This window comes from Necator americanus, chromosome V, assembly GCF_031761385.1.
Source record: "Necator americanus strain Aroian chromosome V, whole genome shotgun sequence".
In the NCBI taxonomy this organism is placed as follows: Eukaryota; Metazoa; Nematoda; class Chromadorea; order Rhabditida; family Ancylostomatidae; genus Necator; species Necator americanus.
Window position 1 is genome coordinate 29,750,571 of NC_087375.1, and position 24,221 is coordinate 29,774,791.

At 41.1% G+C, this 24,221-nt stretch overlaps 2 protein-coding genes across 4 annotated transcripts; both read left to right on the forward strand.

Moving 5' to 3' along the window:
- Window positions 1–22: 22 nt before the first annotated feature.
- Window positions 23–3,206, forward strand: RB195_015634 (uncharacterized protein; the record flags this gene model as incomplete). Its single annotated transcript, XM_064206435.1, has 7 exons — window positions 23–89; window positions 1,450–1,544; window positions 1,640–1,762; window positions 1,827–1,968; window positions 2,061–2,190; window positions 2,245–2,351; window positions 3,106–3,206. The coding sequence occupies 7 exons, from the start codon at window positions 23–25 to the stop codon at window positions 3,204–3,206; spliced, it is 765 nt and encodes a 254-aa protein (XP_064062316.1).
- A 14,216-nt stretch (window positions 3,207–17,422) lies between these two features.
- RB195_015635 (uncharacterized protein) lies at window positions 17,423–23,926 on the forward strand (the record flags this gene model as incomplete). Of its 3 annotated transcripts, XM_064206438.1 has the most annotated exons (14): window positions 17,423–17,599; window positions 17,651–17,800; window positions 17,892–18,045; window positions 18,186–18,256; window positions 18,772–18,886; window positions 19,019–19,113; window positions 20,048–20,136; window positions 20,220–20,341; window positions 21,127–21,221; window positions 21,318–21,440; window positions 21,828–21,969; window positions 22,131–22,260; window positions 22,316–22,422; window positions 23,826–23,926. In XM_064206438.1, 14 exons carry the CDS (start codon window positions 17,423–17,425, stop codon window positions 23,924–23,926), a joined length of 1,671 nt encoding a protein of 556 aa, XP_064062317.1. The 3 variants fall into 3 exon arrangements, with proteins under 3 accessions (XP_064062317.1, XP_064062318.1, XP_064062319.1); XM_064206436.1 differs by lacking the exons at window positions 21,127–21,221; window positions 21,318–21,440; window positions 21,828–21,969; ... (1 more) ...; window positions 22,316–22,422; window positions 23,826–23,926 and having other exon boundaries at window positions 20,048–20,128; window positions 20,210–20,242; XM_064206437.1 differs by lacking the exons at window positions 17,423–17,599; window positions 17,651–17,800; window positions 17,892–18,045; ... (2 more) ...; window positions 19,019–19,113; window positions 20,048–20,136 and having other exon boundaries at window positions 20,275–20,341.
- Window positions 23,927–24,221: the final 295 nt, after the last annotated feature.

Below are 24,221 nucleotides of genomic sequence, written 5' to 3' on the forward strand. Positions count from 1 at the left end.
TTTCCTTCAACATCCAGACGTAATGGTTGCCGATGCTCCACCGAAAGTGTCGATCGTTGGCCTAACAAATAAAGAGGCTGCCTTTTTTAGTTGGTCTTATTTTTTTCAGGAATTGCTTTTGGTTTCTCTTCGTTATTCGGGAATTATTGATCACTCCTCCACCGCGATCTAAAAGGAAGAGCTAAGTGTATGAAGAGATACGGGTATTCGGTTTGCGCGAGAAAAGCAATGAGAGGTTGATAGAAGGAGGAAAGGAGAGAAAGAAACAGTGTGAGTGAGAACGATGGCGAGTTGTTGTGGCAGCGTCACAGTGGCCTGCGGAAACATAGGTACAGATTACTATAGTCGGGTGAAAACGACATGAATAGTTGCGGTGCATTTGCGTATGCGCTCGAAACGGCGCGGTGGAAGCAGCAGTTGGGACTGAGGTGGGACCGCCGCAAGCTGCAGCGATGGGTGGTGGCAGCAATGGTTTCACGATGCTCTTAGCGGCTGCGCTCCACCGAAGCGTAGCGAAATGAAAACACTCGACGTCAAATCAAAACCGAGCAGAATTTCTGCGATAGAACCAGATGCCAGAACGAATCAGGAACCTACTCATTTGCACTGTTCAGTCTTAGTAGATCCTGAAAAGTTTTGAAGGGAGAAAATGCAAAAATGATGTAAAGCTTTCATCCAGTCTAACAAGTCTGCGCAACATTTTTTTTTCTTGGTTCAACAGTGTTGCCGTGGTTTATGCAAGGACATTATAGGAAAAGTATGACTTTTTCTTTACAAGAAATTAAAAGAAAAGCTGACGCATTCATAAAGGAATGAAATCAATTGGATCGAAAAATTCCACTATTGAGCTTTGTTTGGATGCAGAAAACTTGAGTAGTGCAAAGGAGGAAAATTTAACAAATCTTTCAGTTAGGCTTCCAGGAGCATTTCTTTTAACTGATCAACGTTGTTTTCTGGAAAAATGCAGTGTGGATTAATTTTTACTTTGCTTTTATTTTTGTTTCGTTTCACTGGGAAGTTGGTGATTAAAGGCATCGCCCCACGAATCTGAGGTGGTACAGATTTCAGGTGGAGTATTCGTACACGGGATCGTGGATTATTGAGAGAAGGGTGATTCCGTTCATTTCTTCCTAATTGCCATAGAAAACGGCCCGGAAGATACGGCTTCGAGCGTTCCGGCGCACTATTTCTACAACGAGTTCGATTGGAGCGCGCCAGCCTTGTGCACGCGCCGCATCTTCCGGACCGTTTTTTTACGGCAATTAGCAAGAAATGGACGAAATCACCCCCTCTCCATAATCTACGATCCCGTATACGAATACTCCACCTGAAATCCGTACCACCTCAGATTCGTGGGGTGATGCCTTTAACCACTGTTCAGTAATTGCCCAAGATTTTTTTCTTTGAGAATTTTTCTTCTTCTTTCTCTTTCTTCAGATCTTTTTTCAGCAATTGTTGGACTCGGATCTTTTCTGCATGGGTTCGGTGTCAATCCTGCAGATTATCCTAAATGGAATAGAGAGAAACTGATTAGCGAACTGAAGGTGGTGATCGCCCATTTTACAACCAACAAAAAATCTACAGAAAAGAAAATACGAACGCAGATAGAGCGAGAATACATAGTAAAACTTCTTTTTAGAAATTCATCCAATCGGTTTACGTAGGAGATCATCAGGAAGAAGTGATTCGTGAGGTTATTGCATATTATGTGGACAGAGAGGAAGAACAACGCTATGAGTTCTACCTCGACCGGTACACGGAGGTAATTTTTAGCTTTTGTTGAGCTCAAAAAAAAACTTTGAAAGGTTTCTGTCTTTTTTTTTGAGTTCCTTAGCGATGTGTTATTCAATGTGGCAGCTGTTGACGGTATCCTGGCTCGTCGCGCTGCTGGTTGGACCATGTACGCCTACTCTTTTGAGTACTATAACGATAGAATGTATGACAAGAACGTTCCGATAAGGATGAGAGGTGATCCCATGAGTCTTTCGTGGCTATTACAATGGATTGAGCATTGTGGAGGAAAGACTAGTCGAGGCTAGCAGTTACACAGAACAATTTAGGCTCACCGCATGGAGGCGAAGCCCCTTACACAAACGGCGTATCATTTTCGAAGCTAACCGATTTTAACGATGAGGAACGGTTGGTCGCGGATGTTCTTCGGCAATCCTTTATCGAGTTCGTCAAAACCGGGTGAGTGATGTCGAGAAAAGCAGGAAAACCAGTGCAAAAGACTTGATACTTCAGAGCGCCTAACAATAGCCATGAAGTTTGGTTAGATGTTGGCACGGAGGGAAGTCTTCGCTATTTGAAAATCGCACCAGCTCCGCAGATGACTCAGGGGTTTCACAACGGTACAGTTTTCGCTGTTGTAGGTCTCATGTTTCTTAACTTTAATGCGCTACCGTGTCGTAGCATTCTATAGTGTTCTTTTCAAAGGTTATATTAGGTTATTCTTATTTTTCTCACTTATTTTTTTTAACACACGCCTATCCTTTACAATCTCATAACGTCTTAATCACGGATTGATTGTCATCCGTCGATGTATCCATCACGAGTGTTTATGACAGTGCTCCATCTTTCTGGGAGGGTTAATAACCTGGAACCAGAAGCTCGGGGGAGAGGAGGGAGGAGGAGGCTAGCAAACATTTGGCTAGGAAGATGTAGAATCACCTAGCTTTTACCTGGGCTCCCCTGAATAAAAGGATGTTCTTGCTTTCCAACGTCATTTTTTTTTCTTCAAAGTGAGAAGAAAAGTAAGTATCCAACTTCATAATAGGGGTGGAAGGGTATTTTTAGCATGTCTGTTGCTTGAAAGTTTTTCTTAAATAGTTCAGTGAACACTTTAGGCTATTTTGTGGCTTGTGTGACTAACTATGAGTGCATTAGAAATTGCCGTTGAAGGTGCCTCGGAAGTCGTTTCAAGGATTTTTTGAATTCGGTCAAAAACGCAAACTTTTACTCCTAGTGGGAAAAAGAGCTTTCTTTTGCGCGAGCACCCGTAAAGAAAATTCAAATATTCAATGGTGCATTAGAAACGTTCCTTGTCACAATTACTTGTCCATGCCGCTAAAATATGAAAATTAGCTTCTTTAAAATCTTCTTTAGGGTCTGCTTCGTTCTGGCATAAAGTACGTGAGTACGGGTTCGACGTGATCCAACAACTGCCGGCAACGAACTCAACGTTAGGAGCGAAAAAGGGGATATAGTCGCTGCAAGAACTTCGAAAACAGTCAACATTTGAGCGGTCCACATTTAAGCCTCGACTGTTTTTCATAACAGTTTGATGTTCATGTAGACTTAGTTCTCGTCTACTCTAGAATTGGCAAACCAGGAAAAAAGAAGAAAAAACAGAACCATACCTGAAAAAAACAACAATGAATGTTTATTTTTCATGATAATTTGAAGTACGCTACAGTGTGAAGTTGTGCGCACATCTACCAGTAACCATTCGTTTCCAACAAATCTTTCTAAAATTTTCTTTGTTTTCTTTTCTTGCAGATGTAATGGTTTTCCCGAAATACTGTTTTTTAGATGTTACATTAATTTTTTTTTCAACGAAGTCTTTCCCTCAAAACATTTTCGAACATTTGGTTACTGTTAATGTGTTTTTTCTAAATTATTTGACTTCCTCTTATTCCTCACAATTTCGCTTTTATTATTTCATTGAGAGCACTTCTTGTACGCTACAAATTTCACGTCCTCTCTCCTTTCATTCTTCTTTTTAACGAGGAATAAAATAAGGATATCTTTGGAGCGATGCAATGTACACAGTTAAAGTGTCATTGAATGTGAACACAAATTTACGCAAGCGATCAGTTTTAAAATCAAAACATTGTACTTGAAAGTGCAATCTACTGATGGTACAACACTCATCAAATATTTTTAGATTCGCAGTGAAGTATGTTTTTCTTCGTTGAAGGTTTTTCCTGATGAGCGAGTCGCAGTTACAATTTCCACTTGGAAATTGAATTTAATAAAATTTAATTGAACTGAAGTGGTGATAATTCAATGCGTCATCTGATCTCAGCACACGATTTGTTGGTAAAGTCCATACGAAACGCAAATAATTGTCGGATTACAAGTTTTACTGTGGGTGCTCTAAAAATATGCAGCAGGAACCAATCTCTACGACCTCCTAAAATACGGCGGAATCGAGAAATTTTGTTATTGAATAGAAGATTACCTGCTGGCCATTGTTTGAGGTGTAGCCACTTTTATTCGATTGTAAACAATTTTAAGAAACCATTTTTATAGTAGAACAAAAGCCATGTTTTAGATTTTCTGTCCAAGCGTTTTTAAGCAAAGACTTAGTAGGCGAAACAAATCTCTTCCTTTTTGACTAACAAAGAACATCTTACCATCATCATACAAAAATGTAACAAGTAAAATTAGTTGCGACGAATTTGAAGCGAATAGCGTGTGTGGTTCACGACAAAAATTTTGCCATTCTATAAGAATATCATCATCGACGTGAAAAGAGAGGTCCGGGGGATGAAGCAATTTCACCCAAAATACATCAGCCACGGCCATTCTTGAGAAGGTAAGGCGAAAGTTGGAATGGGAGGACATGGGAATGAAGAAGGTTGATGGTTGGAAGCTACACCATCCACCTTTTACTGACAACATCGTTCTGAAGTGTGTTGTGGTGAACAAGAGCAGGATTTCCCAGATCCGTGCTCACCACAGTACTTTTTTGCTTTCAGCATGAAAGAGTAAAATGAGCGTGTTTTTCGTACACCAGTTATCTTTCTTATACAATGGATTTTCACACTGTCACCCAATAAATGGTATTTCAGTGTGTCGCTATTATGCGAGTGCAACGGAGGGAGCAAGTTGCTGAACAACGGCGTTCGCAGTGAATTTCGTGCAATGCAGTTTTGCAGTATTGTAGGAATAGATTTTGTCCACATTCGTGCACAACTTGTTACTTCCATCTTTTTTAGTTCTTTTAACCGGACGTCTTAATTACAGTACCTTAGTCGCGCAAAAATGAAAAGTGGAAAAATCCCAATGACTCAGCTCAAATCCTAAAAAAACTTATTTATTTTGTAATGTTTTACAAGGAATAAGTTTCCTTCCAGAATCGTTTTCCTCATTTCGTTCTCCTTTTACCTCCTTCACACTTCGTCCCCTCCTCTCAAAAGTTAGTTGAGAGAAAGCTGGGAAAATAAGTAAAATTTCCAAGGTCTTTTCAACTAGCTGTAAAAAGAACGAGAATGCCCCTGAGAACGGCAATTCGATCTTTTACAACGCGAACCCTTTTCAACAAAAGCAAGTAGAAAACGAAGTTATGAACGTTTAATCTACAGCAGTACGGTATTTATTTCTAAGCAGGTTCAGTCTTTATTAAATTAGAGCTAAATAGCTGATGAATACTGGAAATTAGATTTTATTCATTCGTATTTATTTTAATTGTTGATTATATTATCTATACTATTCTTAATTTAGTCCATTTATTTGTTTTCTGATTTATTTTTTAAAACATTACTTAAATTATTTGATTGCATTAGAGAGAACGAGAGGAGCGGTTGTCGTTTTTGGGAGCATCGTGTCGCAACCACATCCCTGAGCCAGGAATGGAGTTTGTCGGAGCGTTTGTGTAGAACGAAAGGCTTTCGGTTTGTGTAGTCGTGTGTAGTAGTGTTCGCTCTGCCCCCGTGTTCTGTGTAGTGTTTCGTAGTGATGCGTTGTGTGTGCTGCTAGTGACACTGCGGTCCCTGTGATAGTGCGTAGTGGTGCAAAGTGTGTGCGCATTGGCGTGTGTGACTTGTGCAATGGTGTGCTGTAGTGTGTCGATGTGCAGCGGCGTTTGGCGTATTCAGGGGTGAGGAAGTCTGAATGAGTGTTTTGGGTGTGCCTAGTGTACAATTAAATGTGGTGTTTCATGTCATGTAGAGTGTGGCGAATGGTGCAGTGTTTCGGCGTATCACTCTCCGTGAAGCATGGCTATTAGGTAGTGGGTTTTGGTGTGTGTAATTGTGGTGTAGTGGTGTGTACCGGTGTGTGCTTTTGTGTAGTTTGCAGTGCTTCTGACCGTGTATGGTGGTGTGAGGGGAGTGGAGTGGTGTGTGACGTATATGATGATGCCTAACAGTGTGTGGCGCGGGTGGTGTGGTAGTAGCGTGTGCAGCGGTGTACGGCTTTTGTAGCGGTGTGTAGTTTACGTAGTGATGTGAGTTGTGCATGACAAATAATGGTGGGTGATTTGTGGAGTATGTGATCGAGTGTGGTCTATGTCTGGTCCTTGTAGCGGGGGTGTGAAGGCGTGTGTGGTAGGGTGATGTGGCGTATAGTGGTGTGTGGCGTGTGGTGGCAACGTGGTTGTGTGTGTGGAATTTGATCGTGTGTAGTGATGCGTGATATGTTGGGTGCGTAGTGGTGTGTATTTTGTGTTGCGAGATGCGTTGATGTGTGGTGTGTGCTGGTGTTCAGTACGTGGGGCTGGGGTGTATGTGTTTAATCGTGTGTTGTGGCTCGTGTGGCGGTGTACACAGTGGAATGTAATAGTGCGTAGTGGTGTATGATGTTTTTTGTAATAGAAGTGTGTGAAACATGTGTAGTTGTCTGTAAAGAACGTAGTGGTGCGAAGTGTTCTGAGCTCCATATGAGGATGTTGTGGTGTTTGACGGTGTGGGGTTTGTGTAGCGTAGTGTGGTGGTGTGTGGCGGTGTGTGGCGGTGTGTGGCTTTGTGTATGAGGGCATGTAGTGATGGCCGGTGTGTGAAGTGTGGTTGTGTGCGGCGATGTGTGGATTGTGCAAAGGTTCCTACCGTGTGGTGGTGTGTGGTTTTTATTTGTGTAGTGGTGTGGAGTGCGACGCATGTAGTAGCGAGCGGTGTGTCGTGGTATGTGATGCGTGTAGTGGTACGTGTACATCGTGGTGTGTTGTCCATATGATGATCTGTGTGGTGGTGTTTGACGGTGTATGGTTTCACGTGATGGATGGGAGCATGTAGCAATGGCCGGTGTTTGGTGGCGAGTAACGGCGTGTAGTGGGAACGCAACCGTGTGCGATGTGGTATTTGGTGTCGTGGTGTGTACGGCAATCTGTTGTTCACTGGGTGTGTTGTGTTTATGGCGGAGTGTAGTGGCGTGCGGTGGAAGAACGGTAAAGAAGCTTCTGGAGGTTTCTTTTGCAAATATCTCCGAGACATTACATATCCAGTGGATATGCTTTAAGACACGCCAAAATTTCACGACAAAGGTGTGCTTCAGTCCTTAATGATGACACAGACAGTTATCCTAGATGCTCTCCTGTCTATAGAGACGCAGAGAACAACATAAATGCATGGAAACATTAGAAGAACTATACATAGGGGTAGCTGTGAAAATTGATGAATTAAATAGAGTAATAAGAAAAATGATAACAAATTACGAGCCTAAATGCAAAAATATTGCCTTCAAAAAAGTATGCACTTAAGGGCATCACCCCACGAATCTGGGTTGGCGCCGGTTTCAGGTGGGTTATGAGCCGTAGATTATGGGAAGTGGGGTGATTCCGTCTCTTTCTTCCTAATTACCGTAAAAAACGGTCCGGAAGGTACGGCTTCGAGCGTTCCGGCGCGCTATTTTCTACAACGAGTTCGATTAGAGCGCGCCGGCCTTGTGCACGCGCCGCATCTTCCGGGCCGTTTTTTTTACGGTAATTAGGAAGAAATGGACGGAATTACCTTCCTCTCCATAATCTACGACCCCGTATAGGAATTCTCCACCTGAAATCCGCACCACCCCAGATTCGTGGGGTGATGCCTTTGGCATTATACGACGCATTAAAGTTGTGTGGTGATGCAGTAGGAGTGAAAAAGCGAGTCTTGCCTAGATGTCATCTTCAGGAAGGTTGTAGTCTATTCAAATTAATTCTTTTTCTCTCTAAGAGTCAGAGATACAGAATCTCTTGAGCACCTATTTCTCATCCATGCGACCAGATTTTCATTAGTTCCTTGCTTCCATATTTGTTCATCTATTTCAAAACTGTTACCGTCACTCCCAACTTCCATTTATGGACCACTTAGGCTGCAAAAAAAATCATGGAACTTACAGTATGTCGATCATTTTCATACCCGTTACTTTGAGAAAAAATCTGATGGTTTTTATTTATAGTGGGGTCAAAATAACACGAAACACGGTGCAGTTGAGTAACCAGCTGCGTTCGAAGCGCGCGGTCGAGATGGAATAGAGGTAAGGTCGTAGCACACCGTGGCGAGGAATGGCGCTAGTAAGGGTCCTCACTCGATACTAACCGCAACGTTCCGTAGCACCGCTTCTATCGGACGCTGCTGTATCGCTCTTCGTGTCGCTTTGACTCTACTATATATTATGTATATAAAATTTCCCGTTGAAAGGACAAACATCCCAGGAAAATTTTAGTCGGAAAATTTTGAGTGTCTGATTTTTTGGGACAGTTTAGTAGTTCGTGAACTATATCCTAGCGTTTTTAAAAGCGTTCCGTGATTATTTGTGGAAAATAGAATCTTTTTTAATGGACCTGCGACGCAAGGGCCGGTAGTAGGTAAGTAGGAACAGCTACATGGACAGTGATGACAGGGGCCTCCTGTGCAACGGTGGTGGTGCCGTTGTGGTGTGTAATGGTGTGTAGTCATGTAATTTTCATGTAGTAGATGTGTGGTGGTGTGTTGTGGAGTGTGGCGACGTAGTGGTGCGTAGTAGTGTGTTGTGTGGTGTGTGGTTTGTGTGGTGTGCGCAAGGACACATAGCGATAGCATAGCGGAGGGAGCTGCTGGTGATGGCCTGTAGCGGCATGTAGTGCCAATGAGGTTATGTGCGGTGTGTTATTGCGTGTAATGGTGTGTGTGAGGCGGTATGCGGTCCGTGTTGCGCGGTGTGTCGGCGTGTGGTGTGGGTGGCGGTGCGTGTGTTGGGATATTGTTCGAGTGGCGGTGATTGGGTGTAGTCGTGTGGCCCCCGTGGCGGTGGGTGGTATGTGTAATTGGGTGTAGTGGGGTGTGATGTGTTACTTGTGTAGGTTGTGTGGTGGTGTGTGTAGTGGTGCGGTGCGTGTCGCGGTGTGTAATCATGTGTAGTGGTTGTGTGACTTGGGTAGTGGTGCATATTGGCGTGTTGTGGTGTGTAGTATTATATGGTGTGTATGCTGGCGCTAGTGTTTGGTGCATGTGGCAGTGTAGTCGTATGTGGCCCGTGGGATGGTGTGTATAGTAGTGTGTAATCGTGTATAGTCGCGTATGATAAGTGTGATGTTGTGTATATGTTGTCGATGTGTTAAGTGTGTAGAGAGTTGGTGGCGTATGGCGTGAATTGTGGTGTGTGCTCTGCAGTAGTTTTTGTTGGTGTGTGGTGCATCTGATGGCGCTCAGAGTGGTTTTTAGTGTACTTATTGTGTACGACATTGCGTATTTTGTTATGGTGGTGTGTGACTTATGGATTTCCGAAGATCAGATAGAAATTTGGTTAAAAGTGGCTGATAAGATGCAGGACCACCATTTTATATGATGAAAAAGTCTCTGAAAATCTGCTAGGAATCTGTCAACACTTCTGCATTTCGGAATCAGGTAATAAATTAGTGAGTGAATGATGAATGAATGAATGAGTTCGATTGACCGTACTCAAAATGCTATTGAGGGGTGCATGGATCAATACCTGAACTACTACAAACTCCAAGCTATACATTAGATTAGATTAACTTAAAAGTAAATACTGGGTATAGATTTCACGCAGCACGAAACTTTGAATATACGACCTACTTTGAATGCTGTGCATTTTTGCGCCAGAAATGAAATCCAGGCGTATGAATCTTTTATCGATAGTCCAAAGAACGATTGGGAAAGTGATGCTCTGTGCAGAGTTGAACAAACGCTTACAACCGCGGAAACCGGTTGCAATGATTCACTGATTTTTCGAGGTGAGCCCTCGTTGAAACGAGTTGTTATCCTTATTTTCTTAAGTCTCTTACACTTCTATAATCTCCTCTTCTCACTTCATTTACGTGCATTTAGCTCAGACCGATAGTTCTTACCATTTTATTTCGAACTGTGTGGCAATTTTAAGGTTCATTTTTGCTTGCTCGCCTGCTTTGTCTCACTGATATTAGATGCTATTAGACCGATATCCAGATTTGCTTTGGATGCAACTTTTAATCGAGGGCTTCGAAAAAATGCTGTGCAAAATGTTCTAACAACAGGCTAAAGAATCCGTTACTAATGATTGAGTGTTTCTTTCAATTGAGATTTTGAAAAAAAAATTACAAGTAGGTTTTCTGGCAAAGAAAGATTGATCCAAAAATATAGAAGGCTCAACAGAAGGGGAAAAATGTTATGAAGCAAACATGAAAAATTAATAAATTAATGGTAGAGAGCAACGACACCAAACCGGATCCAGAAAATTTGCGATTATGTGTCTTTTCCACTAATTCAACCAAGGAGATGTGGTGCCTTGCCCTAACCAGATTCGGTTCTATCATTGCAAATGGGATGGCAGAACGGTTACTGTTCACATGAAGTTGAACTTCTTGATTGAATTCGGAAACAAAACTTCGTGAGCGGCACATTAACTTATTGGGTCATCTCATAAATAATGCGAAATTGCAGACTTCCTTTATTTCTCAAGCTAGGCGCCTTTCTCTTTCTACAACCTTCTTCTATCTTTGTGGCAGATTTTCACTGCCTTCCTTTATAAATTCGCTTAGAAACGTTCAGCAACGAAAAAGCAGAAGTATAAGGTTGAACCATACGAAACACGAAACAAAAGAAAATGTTTCTGTACTACTGTGATCAAATAGAAAAGTGATTTTCCAACTTGAAATTCGCGAGTGTATCGATCCAGAAAAATGTTTTTTTTCGTAGGTTTGTAGTGATCTCATTGAGGTCCGTGTCAAAATTCACGTCACTATCTAAATTGGTTTCATCGTTATGGTTTTGTTTTGTGAACAACTAGAAGTGAATTTGGCGATTTTTACGACTTTAACTTTATTGACCAAAGAAGTTGCATCAAATTTTTATTGCGAAGTGGAAATGTTGCTGCAGAAGCGTTGAAGATGTTGTAGAAGAGCCTTTGGTGATCGTTTGCGAATATCGTACCAAAGGTGAACAGAAACCAAAGAAATCGCCCCATTGTCGCTCAAAAATCAAGGTCACGTTAACAGTTTTCTTCAGTTATTGTGGCGTTGTGAACTATGACTTCCTTCCACCCACACAAACCGTTAACAAGGATTATTATCTGGATGTTGTGCGTTGTTTGCGTGAAGCCATTCGCAAGAAGTGTCGGAATTGTGGCGAAACAACTCTTGGTTTTTGCACCACGAAAATGCGCTGTCAAACACTGCATTGGCTGTTCGCGACCATTTAACTAAAAATTCGACTCTTATAGTTCCATAACCACCGTATTTACCTGATTCAGCTCCTTGTATTTCCTGGCAAATCAATATGTTAAAGGTGAACTGAACGCAGTTTTGGAAATCGAATCTAAATGCTGCTTCGAGAATTCTAAATGTATACATAGATGTATTCTGTCGGAAGGAGGCGATTACTTTGAAGGAAGCAAAATAGACTTGGAAAAATAAATAAAGATTGTTAAATTAATTAACAAAATTGCTTTTTAATTTGATAAGAGTGGAACATCACCAGTTTTTCTGATCGACTTCATCTTTATTTTCTCTTCCTAACCACCTGGTGGAAAAGCTTATTTTTATAGTTTGCTCTGCTCTTACTTACATATACTCTTTTCGGCTTTTCCTATACTCTCATATTTTTGTGCAAGTTGGCAAATTTTGTTTTTTTTATGTGTAGGTAGGGGTCGCTTTGGCTTAGAGTGAACCGTCTGGAAAGGTTTTGACGTTTTTGCTGTGCTTCTAGGCAATTTTCACACTCCAACGTTGCTATCAATTCAATATATTGGAAATTTCGTGTTTTCCAAAAAGAAAAGTTGAAAATTACCCGAAGAACGAAAGATAAATGTAAAATTTGGTAGCTGGCAGAAGCGAAGAAGCACTAAGTAGTGGAAATGTCAAATTTGCTGAAATGTTGTTGAAATATCGGTGTTAAAATATTTTCACTTTTGAACTACTCTATTTTATTCCAAAATTTTTGAAATATCTTTAAATACTTATTAAAGAGCACAATAGGACAAAAAAGAGGCAGGCGCATAGGTCGAATTACAGAGGAAAAACGAAAAAGAAACAAAAAAATCTACATTTTGTTTCCCCCAACATGACAATTGGATTCAGGTTTAACACAGCGCAGAGTCAAAGTTTTCCAAAAAAATTAGAAACTTGGCACCACTTCTAAAAGATGAAAAATTCACTTAAACGTACTTTCCCGCAGTTCAAAATTGGAGTAAATGGAATTTAATGACAAAAAAAAAACTCAGGCTCTGTGCACATTGTTAGGTCGCGAAGATCGCGAATAAGTTCGTGACAAGAAGAGCAAGAGATTTATTTTAGGTAGTTCTTCAGAGAAGAAGGTTTCCCTACAAAACAGTCATAGTGCTGTTTTTTCCTCACTTAGTCTTTTTGGAATTTAGATGGGAAAAGATGGGAAATGTATCATTTTCCCATTTCCTTCCCGTCCAGATTTGGAAGAACGGCGAAGCGCTAGAAATCACTTGACATAGGATCTCATAGAAAAAATCCTCACCCACAACATCCTTGTATATCTGCTTTGCATTAAGTTGTTCCGAGTTATTAGACTTTTCTTGAGATCATCCCTCGTCGAGCGAGCAAAAATCGGCATTTCGGAAAGTTTTCGCATTCCAACCCGATATTTTAAAGGATCGCCCACATACTCAGATGGAGGGGTTACGGAAACCTCTATATGCAGAATTGATTCTTTCCAGACCGCCCACTTCTCTCAAAATTTAAATGGAAAATATCAAAAGAAAGTCAAAGAATTTTAATTTATTTTTCCCTCTAAATTCCTAAAAAAACTAGAGGGTCTCAAAAAATATCAGTGTGACTCTTTCGAAGGGCAAACCTTTTTCCACAAAATGCCATCCAGAGTATTTCTCAAGGCACTTTTATCACGAAGTTATTCGTGCTCTTCCAGACCTATCAATTTACACAGAATCTTACCTTTTTTGACCACTAAATCCTGCTCGACCCAGGCTAAAGCTGCCGAAACTACTTATAATGGAAATGTTTATCTTTTAGAAGTAGTTTCAGTTTTTTTTTTGCAAAATTTTGGCGCTTTCAAGTGTTGAACCTGCGTAGTCGCATTGTCACATTCTCAACACGTTGTACATCATCGAACCGTTGATGCGTCCATGTTACTGGCCTATGCCTGAAACTTGACATAATATTTTTAAGATGTACGTAGTCATTTTATATTATTTAATGTAATGTTTTGTATGTATGGTAATATTTAATGCTACGTAACCTTTTGTCCTGGTTATTATGCTATCCTCCATTCACTGCTGCTCACCGCAGATTCCCCTACGACCCACTTCCCAAGAGGAAATCCCATCACAAGCTCGACCCTGCTCCCAGACAGTTACCCGACTAGATCGGGAAGATGATCTTTTTTTCTGTTTCGCTACCCACAGTTGGTTCGCATTGTTTTAGTGGTCTGTTTTAAACAAAAGTTGTTGGCTGTAATTGTTCGTAGAATCAAGGGCATTCTTTGTGAAGGGAAGGTTACCACTCTTCTAGTCGCTAGATCTTGTTTGTTTGTCTTTTTTTCTTTGCTTTTTTTGAGTCGGTGGAATGCAATGCTATCAGACTTCCAACATCCAACACTTTCCTTCATCAAACGAAGTGAACTTTTGTTTTGAAGCCAATTATCACAATTATCTTACTTTCTTCCCTCAACTTCTTGCTTTTCTTAAACTTGTAATTTTAACATTTTTTCTTTAGGAATTGCTGACCACGAACTAATCAACACACAGAAATAATGAGTTTATTAATTGGATATTTTGCAGACCATATCTCGATTTAGTTATTTATCCAGTTCTTATTTCCTACAACAGAACTCCCCAAAAATCCTCAAAAATTTGAGATCAGACGCGTGTCGGTGCAACGCAACCATGTGGCAGTCGTTTGGCTAGACATAAGTACCGACGACTATGTGCGCTGATGTGAATGAGTGTTGAGGTTGGAGGTGTTGGAACAAATGATTAAGAAGGTGTATTAGATAGATATTAGATAGATAGGTCTTCGACATGTATATTATTATAAGATATATTGTTATATATGTTAGATATATTATGTACAATGCATGTACCATGTACTCTACGATGTTGTTTACAATAACAAACAAAGGTCCTTTCCTTTCTCGGTTACTATCTTTCTGTGTTAAAGTTGCTAAAGTGTTTTGTGATTTTAAATTCGGGGAACAGTTTGCTTGGCTTTCCCAAATGATGTAGGTGGTGGTAATGGTTTCAGCATGGATCATACGTAACACTGCGTACTGGTTCGTCGCTTTTTCGCTGATAAGAAGCAATTTGTGTTTCGGTTTGCCTTGCTTCCACTGATAAAGTGCAATTCTCGTATGAACAAATAACTAGTGTAAAGTGTGAAAAGCCGATGTTCTGATGGAAACAGTTTTCACGAACTACGTCAAGCTTTCTTCTTCTTCCTTTGAAACTCATAAGTCTTCGTATTTTGATCCGTTTATATCATTTTTAATTTTTCTGTTGCCTTCCGCTTCAAGCTTTGTTCATCCGAAAAGTGTCTTAAAACGCCGATTGCGTCCATGATCTACGTCGATTAGTTATTTATCAATTATTGACGCAAATATTGCTAGTGCTCCTGAAATTACGCAGTGGTTCTGAGCCATTCTAAGCCTAGATTGGACAAAATCGTTAATTGTCCACGAATTCCAATCGAAAAACACCCAAACCTTACCTTCGTAGCTGTTCGGAGACCCTGTCCGTCTACCTAGCCTATGCTTATTTTACCCACTTTAAACCGCTGTAGACAGACACCCACCCGATGGTATGGTCACTCTGTGCCACTGATCACTTTCAGGGAATTCGCAATAATTTCCGGATATTCTCCCATTTCTTCGTTGCACTGCTCTTTTCTTCTACTTCTTCCTTCTTCTTCTTATTTTCAAATGAAACTGCTCGTAATTATGATAATTATTCTTTCCTCTGAGCTCTTCTGCCCCAATCGAAAAACCATCGAGCTTGCCCTACACTCTTTGGGCAGACACGTATGGTGCTGATTATATGCAAGATCCATGAGTTGCAGTGCATCTCAGCGCGCTGTGCCCATCACAACTGTTAGGTTTTGAAACAACTTTTGCTATCAGAGTATGGTAACTTCAATTTTCGATACGCTCCCACTGGCTTCTTCTTCGGCTTTTTTGTTTTTGTTGAGTTTTCCTTGATTCGCACTTACTAACTGATAAAACGGCTGCAAACCGATGGCGCATTCTTCAACTGTTTTCTGTGATCGTCCCTGACATTAAGGAGCACTTAGAACTGAATCATCTTTCACTTACTTTTTACTTTTTACGAGGAGAGGAGCTGGTATTGTTATCTTTCATGATTCTTACTGGAAAGAATTTTAGCACCGGAACTGTCAACAAATAGTCGATAGTCAAATTTAAGCAACAGCTAAGATTGTTAACAAACTTTATTTCGGCTAACGTTTCTGCGTTGTCGCCTTTGTCAGAGCCTGGAAAGTAAGAACATTTGCAATATATCCTCTCAAATGTCTCATCCAGAACAAGTCATCATCCCCTAGGATATTACACCCGGAAACAAAAACCAAAAGAGCCTAATTGACTATCGACAAGTTGCAATCTCTATTCCAAGATTCGAGGAAAGTCGAACTTTCGTACTCCTGTCAACAAATAATTCTTGGGCTTCCCCACTTTTGCGACATTGCATCTTTCTTTCCCAAAAGGCTGACTTTTTTTTTTATCAAATAGTAAATAATACTATAGTATCGAATAATAATGTTGGATACTTATTTAACTTCATTTCTAATGGCATTATAGCATCGCCTGTGATAAGGACATTTGAAATGTGGCGGTTGTAGCGCAGTTGATCGAGGTTCCTCTGTAACTGACTGTCGATGATTCACAACCGTCCTAAAGCAAACCGAACCTTTTACTCCCCGACATCGATAAATTGGTACCAAACTTGTCTGGGAGGGTAAAACACTGACTTGATACATCTATTGACCTCTGCAAGTTATTCTACGAAAGATAAAGGATAAAGTGTCTGGCGTCAATCAATTCTCTTGAATGCGCCACCCATCACTTCAATTCAGAATCGTTTGAGGTTCATGAACCTATACAATGAGTTGCGAGAGGTAGCCAATGTGTCAAGTCAGTGTTTTTATCTTCTCAGACAAGTCTGACACTAATTTATCGACCCCGGAGGCATAAAAAGCCTAGTGAGCGCTAGGGCGGACTCCAGGCTCCGATCGATCTTGTAGGCAGCGGAACCTCTAACCGACTGCGCTACAACCCCCCTTCCCCCACAATTGTAAGCATGGTCAGTTCAAAATAACATGAAAGATGGTGCACTTGCGTAAGCGGCTGCGTTCGAAGCGGCGCAGTGGTGCGTAGCGGTTAGGATGGTGGTGGAACCCTTGCCCACACCCATCGTTACAATTCGCGATCGCACCACGATACATACAGAAAGATTGGATTCGAGGCGGGGGACCATTGCAAACTGCAACAAAGAAGGAACAAGGAACAAGGTCAACGCGCCGCATCGAGCGCAACCGCTTACGCAACTGTCCGTACTTCATGTCGTTTTGACCCAAGTATAGATAGAGTCAGCTATTTAGGAATCAATGACCGTGGATCTCCACAGGATACACTCCATCGCTTAATGTTCAGTTAATAGGAGGCTTGATCGGAACTCAACGGGTGCCTCTTTACACGCTCTCTTAACAACCCTTTGATTGTCTGCTCATTGGAAATGGATGCACGCACTCCTACGCTCGTATATATGGAGCATTACTAGGTGCTTCGTAGGACTCAACTCAACTCTATTCTAAGGCCATTCTAAACGCCTTATTAAGGACAATTATGGTGTCTTATGCGTTTTAGCGCCCATATTCATGATCTACTGCGCTGACCCTGTCGTTTCGTGAGGAGATACCAAAATCGTCACTTTCGTGATATGCTTACTTTTAGGGGCACCGTATACTTTCGTGTGTAAAACTCGTTGAGCTAAAAAATGGCAAGAAGCAAGGAAGATTGAGGGGGATTTATTCTTACCCTATACTCTCCAATATGGGTAGGTCACACACAGTAAGATTGAACGAATCGAATGATTCGCTAAAGAAGTGCTAAAAATCGTTACGGCGCGACATTTGGCTCACTTTTCATTGTTTCATTGGAAGTACAGTGCAACTTTCATACATTTTGTCCTTAATCCCTCATTTTATGGTTTTGGTCGCTACAACCGCATCACGAGGATCTGAGCGCAAATATCCGCGACGCAGCGTATAGGGGAACTAAGAACTGTCTGTATTGGTGTTTTCATTTTTAGAATGATCCTCTTGCTGGTTTTGGTCTCATCCGCGCTACTGCCATCATTTGCTCAAATTCTCGAGCTGAAAATCGGGAAAGTGCTGGGATTTGACCATAAAACAAAGAAAGGCGACTATGCAGAAGTGTTCCTCAACATACCGTACGCCTCAGCTCCTGTGGGCGATCTGAGATTCGAGGTGACCTCTTTTCCATGAGGCAAAACTTCTTTGAATGACCTATTGTTCCAGAAACCCACTCCTCCGAAGTCGTGGAGGGATATTCGAGATGGTAGGACTTTTGGTGCATCGTGCCATCCAATCGTAAAGGAGGCCATTATTCCACCGGAACACCCAGATGAGGATTGTCTGACACTCAATATCCTTCGACCAAAGAAGGAGGTCCATATATTCTGAGTTTTCTGCAAAATTTGTGCTATTTGTGCATTTTTTGGACCTACTGCCTATAGGAGAAGATTTTTGCTCTGTTTAGGCGTCATATCCAGGTTTCCCTATATTGTTTTGGGTGCACGGCGGAGGGTACGAAGTTGGCTCAGCAAGTATGTATGGGTACAAAGGATTCGCAGATATTTACACAGCCAATGACATCATTGTGGTCACAATACAATATCGTCTTGGCGTTTACGGTAAGGATCCTTTTAACTCTATTCTTCGTAGAAATCTTCTGCTCTTTTATCTTTTCTAATGGAGCTAGGTTTTTGTACAAACGGGTTGCAAAGATGATCAATTTTTCTTCGTTTTTCTCTTCTCACTTTCTTTTTTCAAGGTTTCTTCTCCACTGGTGACTCTCGCATTCCTGGGAACTTAGGTCTCTTTGACATCGCTGAAGCGCTCAAGGTAAATATTCTAAATAATAGAGAATAAAAAGCAAGATGATTTTCGTTGCTTCCTCCCTTTGTTTGATACGCCGCTCCAAAATCTCGTTCATAACAAGCAGCAGTGAGATTTCTCGATAGTTCCCGAGATCCATGACGGATGACTTCTTCAACGGCGATTCTGCGGATTGGCCAACGCGTCCGCAAAACCGCGCTTGTTCCTGGACAGAGGGCACCTCTTTCTCGTCTCACCTTCTGTCCTGAATCGTTTGAAGTTTAACGCATGTGAGGTCTATTCAGTGACTTGATGTGTGAAATTAGTGCTCTTATCCTCCCGGACAAGTCTGGTAGCAATTTATTTTCTCCTGAGTGATGGGATTTTGTTGACCTAGGACAGTGGAACGTGCAGCCGCAGTGGTTTTTGCTACCACTGCGCTGGACCGCTCCACTCAATTGAACCACTTATTGTTCTACTCTTCATCCTCTGTTACTAATGTAATGTTTAGTTTTTTAAAATCTAGTCAAGAAATTTTCAAGTTTGTGCACGCAAATGCCGAAAATATTGGAGGAGATCCCTCTCGGATTACGGTCTGGGGACATAGCGCTGGTTCTGCTGCCGTTGGTCAACTAATGCTCAGCCCTGTAACAAGAGGTGAGTTCTAGTTTATTTTGGAGCACTTTTTATGTTAAACTGAATGTTTTTCATAACTGTGTATAATATTTTCGTTTGCATTCCAGAGAAAGACATCAGATGAATTCATTATACTCTTTTCCTTTTTTTGAGATTACATTCCACGTTCAATTGAGATGTCTGGCTCTCCTTGGGCGGCATGGGCGCTTGGAACTGCTGTGGCGAATAATTCGTTGGAATTAGCACAGGTAATGATAGTGTCTTTTTATTGCTAAAATCATGGGTGTTGAAGCATCCGTACTTTGTGTGCTCTCGTTTCTTTCTCGCTGACAACAAGGATGTCTGTAGTAGGGTCAAAACGATATGAAGTACGGTGGAGTCGCGTAAGCGGCTGAGCTCAGAGAGGTGCGCTGGTTAAAGCGGTTGGAATCGAGGTGGGACCATCGCAAACTGGAGTAAAGAACGGTGCTTTCAACGGTTCTCCTTGAATCCTAACCGTTACGCTACACTGCATCGCTTCGAGCGCAACCGCGTACGCAACTGCACCGTGTTTCACATCATTTCGATCCTAGTATACGATTTCCGTCAGTCTGCTTCCTCTCGTAAAGACGCCAATGCATTCTAGAAACTCTCTTTGAATCAAGAAGTTCTAGCTATTTTATTTACGGCAACAAATAAAGAATTTGAAATTAATTGATTTCCCTAATGGACCTGTAGCAAAGTTCCAAAGATTCCCACAAGTTTTCGAAGAATGGCTTTCTTCCTCTTTCCAGCAGTGCGAAAATGTAGTCTGTGTTTGGTTTAGGAACAACCACCACAATTTTCCGTTGTTATCTCATTGGTTTCTCATTTGCTTACACAACACATTGTCCACATCATTACGTACTACGTCGTTCGCAGGAAGGCACCATAAAAGAAGGAGCCAGTGGTTACGACTGGGGTGGGACAATCGCTGATTTCACCTTGGCTGAAGGCATGAGTGCAGATAGCGAAGGTCCCAGCTCAATCGAAACCGTTGCCTCCACTGCGCTGACTCGAGCGCAGCCGCGGACGCAACTGCACCGAGCTTCACGTCGTTTTGACTCGTCTGGAGCACCAATGTTGTGACACTACTGAAAATTTCCCAAGATTGTTATGTCTTGGAGAACAATCGGGTAACTACAAAGGTTATTGATGATTCAGGTACTGGGATGCGGAATAGAGGTGAAAAGCTGTTTAAAACAAAAAACTGTTGAAGAGATCTACGAGGGCATCAAACAGGTGGTGAGTAGGTTTGTGACACTTGTTTGCACTATCGTGATAGTTTAAGCGCTCATTGATGGTTATTTCATGGTTCCACATCAGATGGCCTCAGGTTCATTAAATGGGGAGCAGTAATTGATGACGAGTTCCTTCAACATCCGGACGTGATGGTTGCTGATGCTCCACCAAAAGTATCGATTGTGGGTCTAGCGAGTAAGGAGGCCGCTTTGTTCAGTAAGTGATTTTCTGTGGAGTTCCATATTGATTTCGTGGTTTGCCGTGTTCGGCTTTTCTACAAGTGATTTTTTTAAAATTTTTTTGACAAGCCGCCTTCTTCAGATGTTGGAATGGGCAGAAACTGCCTGTTATTTATTCATACGAAATTCTAGCCTTCTTCCTGTGATTAACATGCTCGTAGATGTCCATTTTCTGCATGTTTTGTTAGTCCACCCGGTGAAGAAGAGGGGTTCTCTAATCGCAGAGACCTGAGGCTGATGATTTCTTCCTCGTATCAGAATATTTTGTCGAGACCACAATCTCACATTAAAAGTATACAAAACTGACTTTATCTTGTACTGTTAGAAATGACTATTTCAAATGAGAAAATTGGTATATAAAAAGATTTCTTTGCTTACTGGACTTCATTGCACTGTTTCTGGATCTCCATCCCCTGTTTGACGTGAGTATTGGTTGTCTTCATGACCGTAAAGTTATTGCACTTAGAAATACAGTAGAAAGAAAGCGGCATGAGGGTGATTACTCTTATTTTATTCAAACCCGTAGTTTGTATAATTTGTTTTAATAAAAATGTAGAAAATACAAGTGCATTTTTTCCATGTTCAGTTCTCCACATTATGTAGGCGGGGTGTTTAATTGATTAACAATAATTTTTCTTATAAGTTTCTCAAAATCAGTGGATTTCGTTCTAATCGCAATATGCAAGGAGATCGTTGTTCTTATCTTTGATTTCTCTTTTATTTCTCTTTTATTTTGGTCTATTATTATTCGAACCCTTTCAGGTGTTATGGGAATCGCTCCATACCTTCATAGGCTTGGTGTCAGTTCAACGGATTTCCCGAAATGGAATCGAGACAAATTAATTAATGAGCTAAAAGTGAGACTTGTTTATTTTATGTTCGGCTCTTCTTTCCTCATCAAAATGAAAGTAATTCAATCAAATTCGCATATACATACGAGAGAAGGCTTTTAGAAGTTCGTCCACTTGGCCAACGTTGGAACTCATGAGGAAGACTTGATTAATGAGATCGTTGCTTATTATGTTGACAGGGGAGAGGAGCAGCATTATGAATTTTATCTCGATCGATACACAGAGGTAACATACATTTTATGAGCCTTTTTCCTGGGTTGTTTGGAAAGGGTTGCACCGAAAAATTTTAGAAAATCCGGAGTTATCCAGAAATGAATCGAATACTCCAGCAAGTCCAAAGACTAGAATATTCTCGAAGCTTTTTATAAATGAGAACATGAGGGTGCGCCTGTGCGCTCTCGTTAATTCGCAGAATATGGTAATAGAATAATAAGGATAATAAAACACGACACATAAGCGGAGGTTGTAGAGCTGCATAGTGAATGTATTGTTGAATCCTCATTGTTTTAAGTGAGCTTAGAAGAAGCTTTTTCAAAAACAAATTGGGGCAAACTTTCCGAACAACCTAATATTTCTTAACTGTTATTTTCGACTCTTTGCTTGTGTTTTCAGTTTCTTAGCGATCTATTGTTCAACGTGCCAGGCGTCGATAGTATTCTAGCACGACGCAACACCGGTTGGGACCTATACGCATACTTTTTTAACCACTACAATGATGCTATATGGGACAAAAATTTCCCGATGAAAATGAAAGGTAAACTTAATGGATTTCAAGTAACTACAGTTATTTTGAGAGAGAAGACTAGTACTTTGCCGCTCGTTTAGATTTTGTTTTTCTATTTACTATACATTTATCTAAACGGAACAACATTATTTTCCCTTCACGATAGTTCTTTACACCCTGAAAGATTTCAGGCTCACCACATGCAAGCGAATTCCTATATACTAAAGATGTGTCATTCTTTTCGGAATTCGAATTCAACGATGAGGAACGGGTAGTAGCAGATGTATTTCGCCAGTCATTCATTGAGTTCGTTAAGATTGGGTGAGTCACATTACCGATGATAGATGGTCTGAAAGAGAATCACCTCAAACTTAAGAGCTCCTTCGAATGATCATGAAGTCTGGCTAGAGGTTGGTGATGGGGATAATCTTCGTTATCTTGAGATTTCTCCAAACCCGCAGATGCGTCAGGGATTCTACAACGGTACGGCTTTTTAACATTCTCAGTTGTATTGATTGATTTTCTCTTACTTTCTTTTTCTTTTTCGAGTCAGATGTTTTCGTTTTCGTGTGTTCTACATCTGAATGTATATCTCCTTGGTATGCATTTAGCGTTTATGTTTAGTTTTTATTTAGCTTAGTATGGTGGAAAATTCCCATTGGGTATGTCCTCAGCCAAGAAAAACCATTATTATTCTTGTAGTACTGGAGAGGTTTTAGTGCATACCTATGTTGTAGTCATTAGAAACGCGAGAGTTTATTTTGGAGAAAAAAAAACAAACAAAAAGATAAGGAATTATTTGAGTTTTAGGTATTTACCAGTGCTCTTTGAATACCTTATTGTCAGTTGTTCACTATTTATAGTCGGGTCAGAACGGCATGGATCACGAGTGTAGTTGCGGTGCATTTACGTACGCGTTCGGAACGGCGCGGTGGAGACAGCAGTTGGAATCGAGGTGGGACCATCGCAAACTGCAGCGGTGGGTGGCGCCAGCAAAGGTTTCACCACGCTCCTAGCCGCTACGCTCCACCGCATCGCCTCGAGAGAAGCCGCGTACGCGATTGCGTACGTGCTTCATGCCGTTTTACCCTACTATAGCACACGAATTTTCTAATGAACGTCAGTTCTTTTCGCCATTCTCTTTCCTCACAATAACTTTAGAATTATTATTCTTGCGATTGCGATTGTTCCTGGAACTGGAATCAGTGTGAATGAGCTGCGCAAATACGTATTTTAATATTCAAACCATTAGAACACTAACTGTAGCCGGGTTAAAGGACATGAAGCACGGCGCAGTTGCATAAGCGGTTGCGCTCGTAGCGGTACGGTGGAGCATAGCGGTTAGGATGGAGTGAAGACCTCTGCTACCGTTTATTGCTGCAATCGTCGACAGTCCCACCTCGATTCCAACCGCTATCTCCACCGTGCCGCTTCGAGGACAACCGCTTACGCAACTGCACAGTGCTTCGTGTCGTTTTTACTCTAGTAAAGGGCCTTGGGTCTGAATGTTGACAAGGAGAGAAACATTTTGCAGGAATCTGCAAAATATATCTTTGATGTATACTGTTACTGTTACTGTCACATTGAATTTCATTTCTAGGTTGTGTTTGACTATCTATTTGACTACTTTTTATCGAAAAGAAAGCCTAAGAAGTGCCCTTCCGAGTCATAGTTGAAAACGTTAAGAAATATCTTGAAACACAGAACTCTCATTGTCTGTTTTTTTTTATTGCCAAGGGAAGGGGTATTTTTTCGGTCTACATAGATGTTTCAAGTTGAATTCATAGAAGTTTTTATAGAGCTATGACCAAACGAAGCCGAGCAAAAATTGCTCAGGAGAAAGATTCACCGTTAGCCTCATTTCGCTAAGATTTTCCGTTGTTCAGAGTCTGTTTCCTTCTGGCACAGAATGCGAAAGTATGGATTCGACATGACGCGGTTGATGCCGACAGCGGATTCGGCGAAAAGAATGAAGGAGGAGCTATGAGTGAATACTTTAACAATCCCAAAGAAATATCACTACTGAATATTAACGTTTCTGTATACTAGGTACGTTTCTTCATTTTGGACGTGTACAGTGTCTTTAAAATACTAATTTTTATTCATATTCACAAACAAAACTGTATGAAATGTGTATCAACAACACCAGGTAATAGAATACAATCTTTTCATTAATTTGTTCTACTGTTTTTCCTCGTCCTTCCTGGTCCACATGTTTTGTAATAAAAGAGTGACTTCTATCTGTTCCTATATATTTTTTCATCGTCTTAGCTTTTGTGATG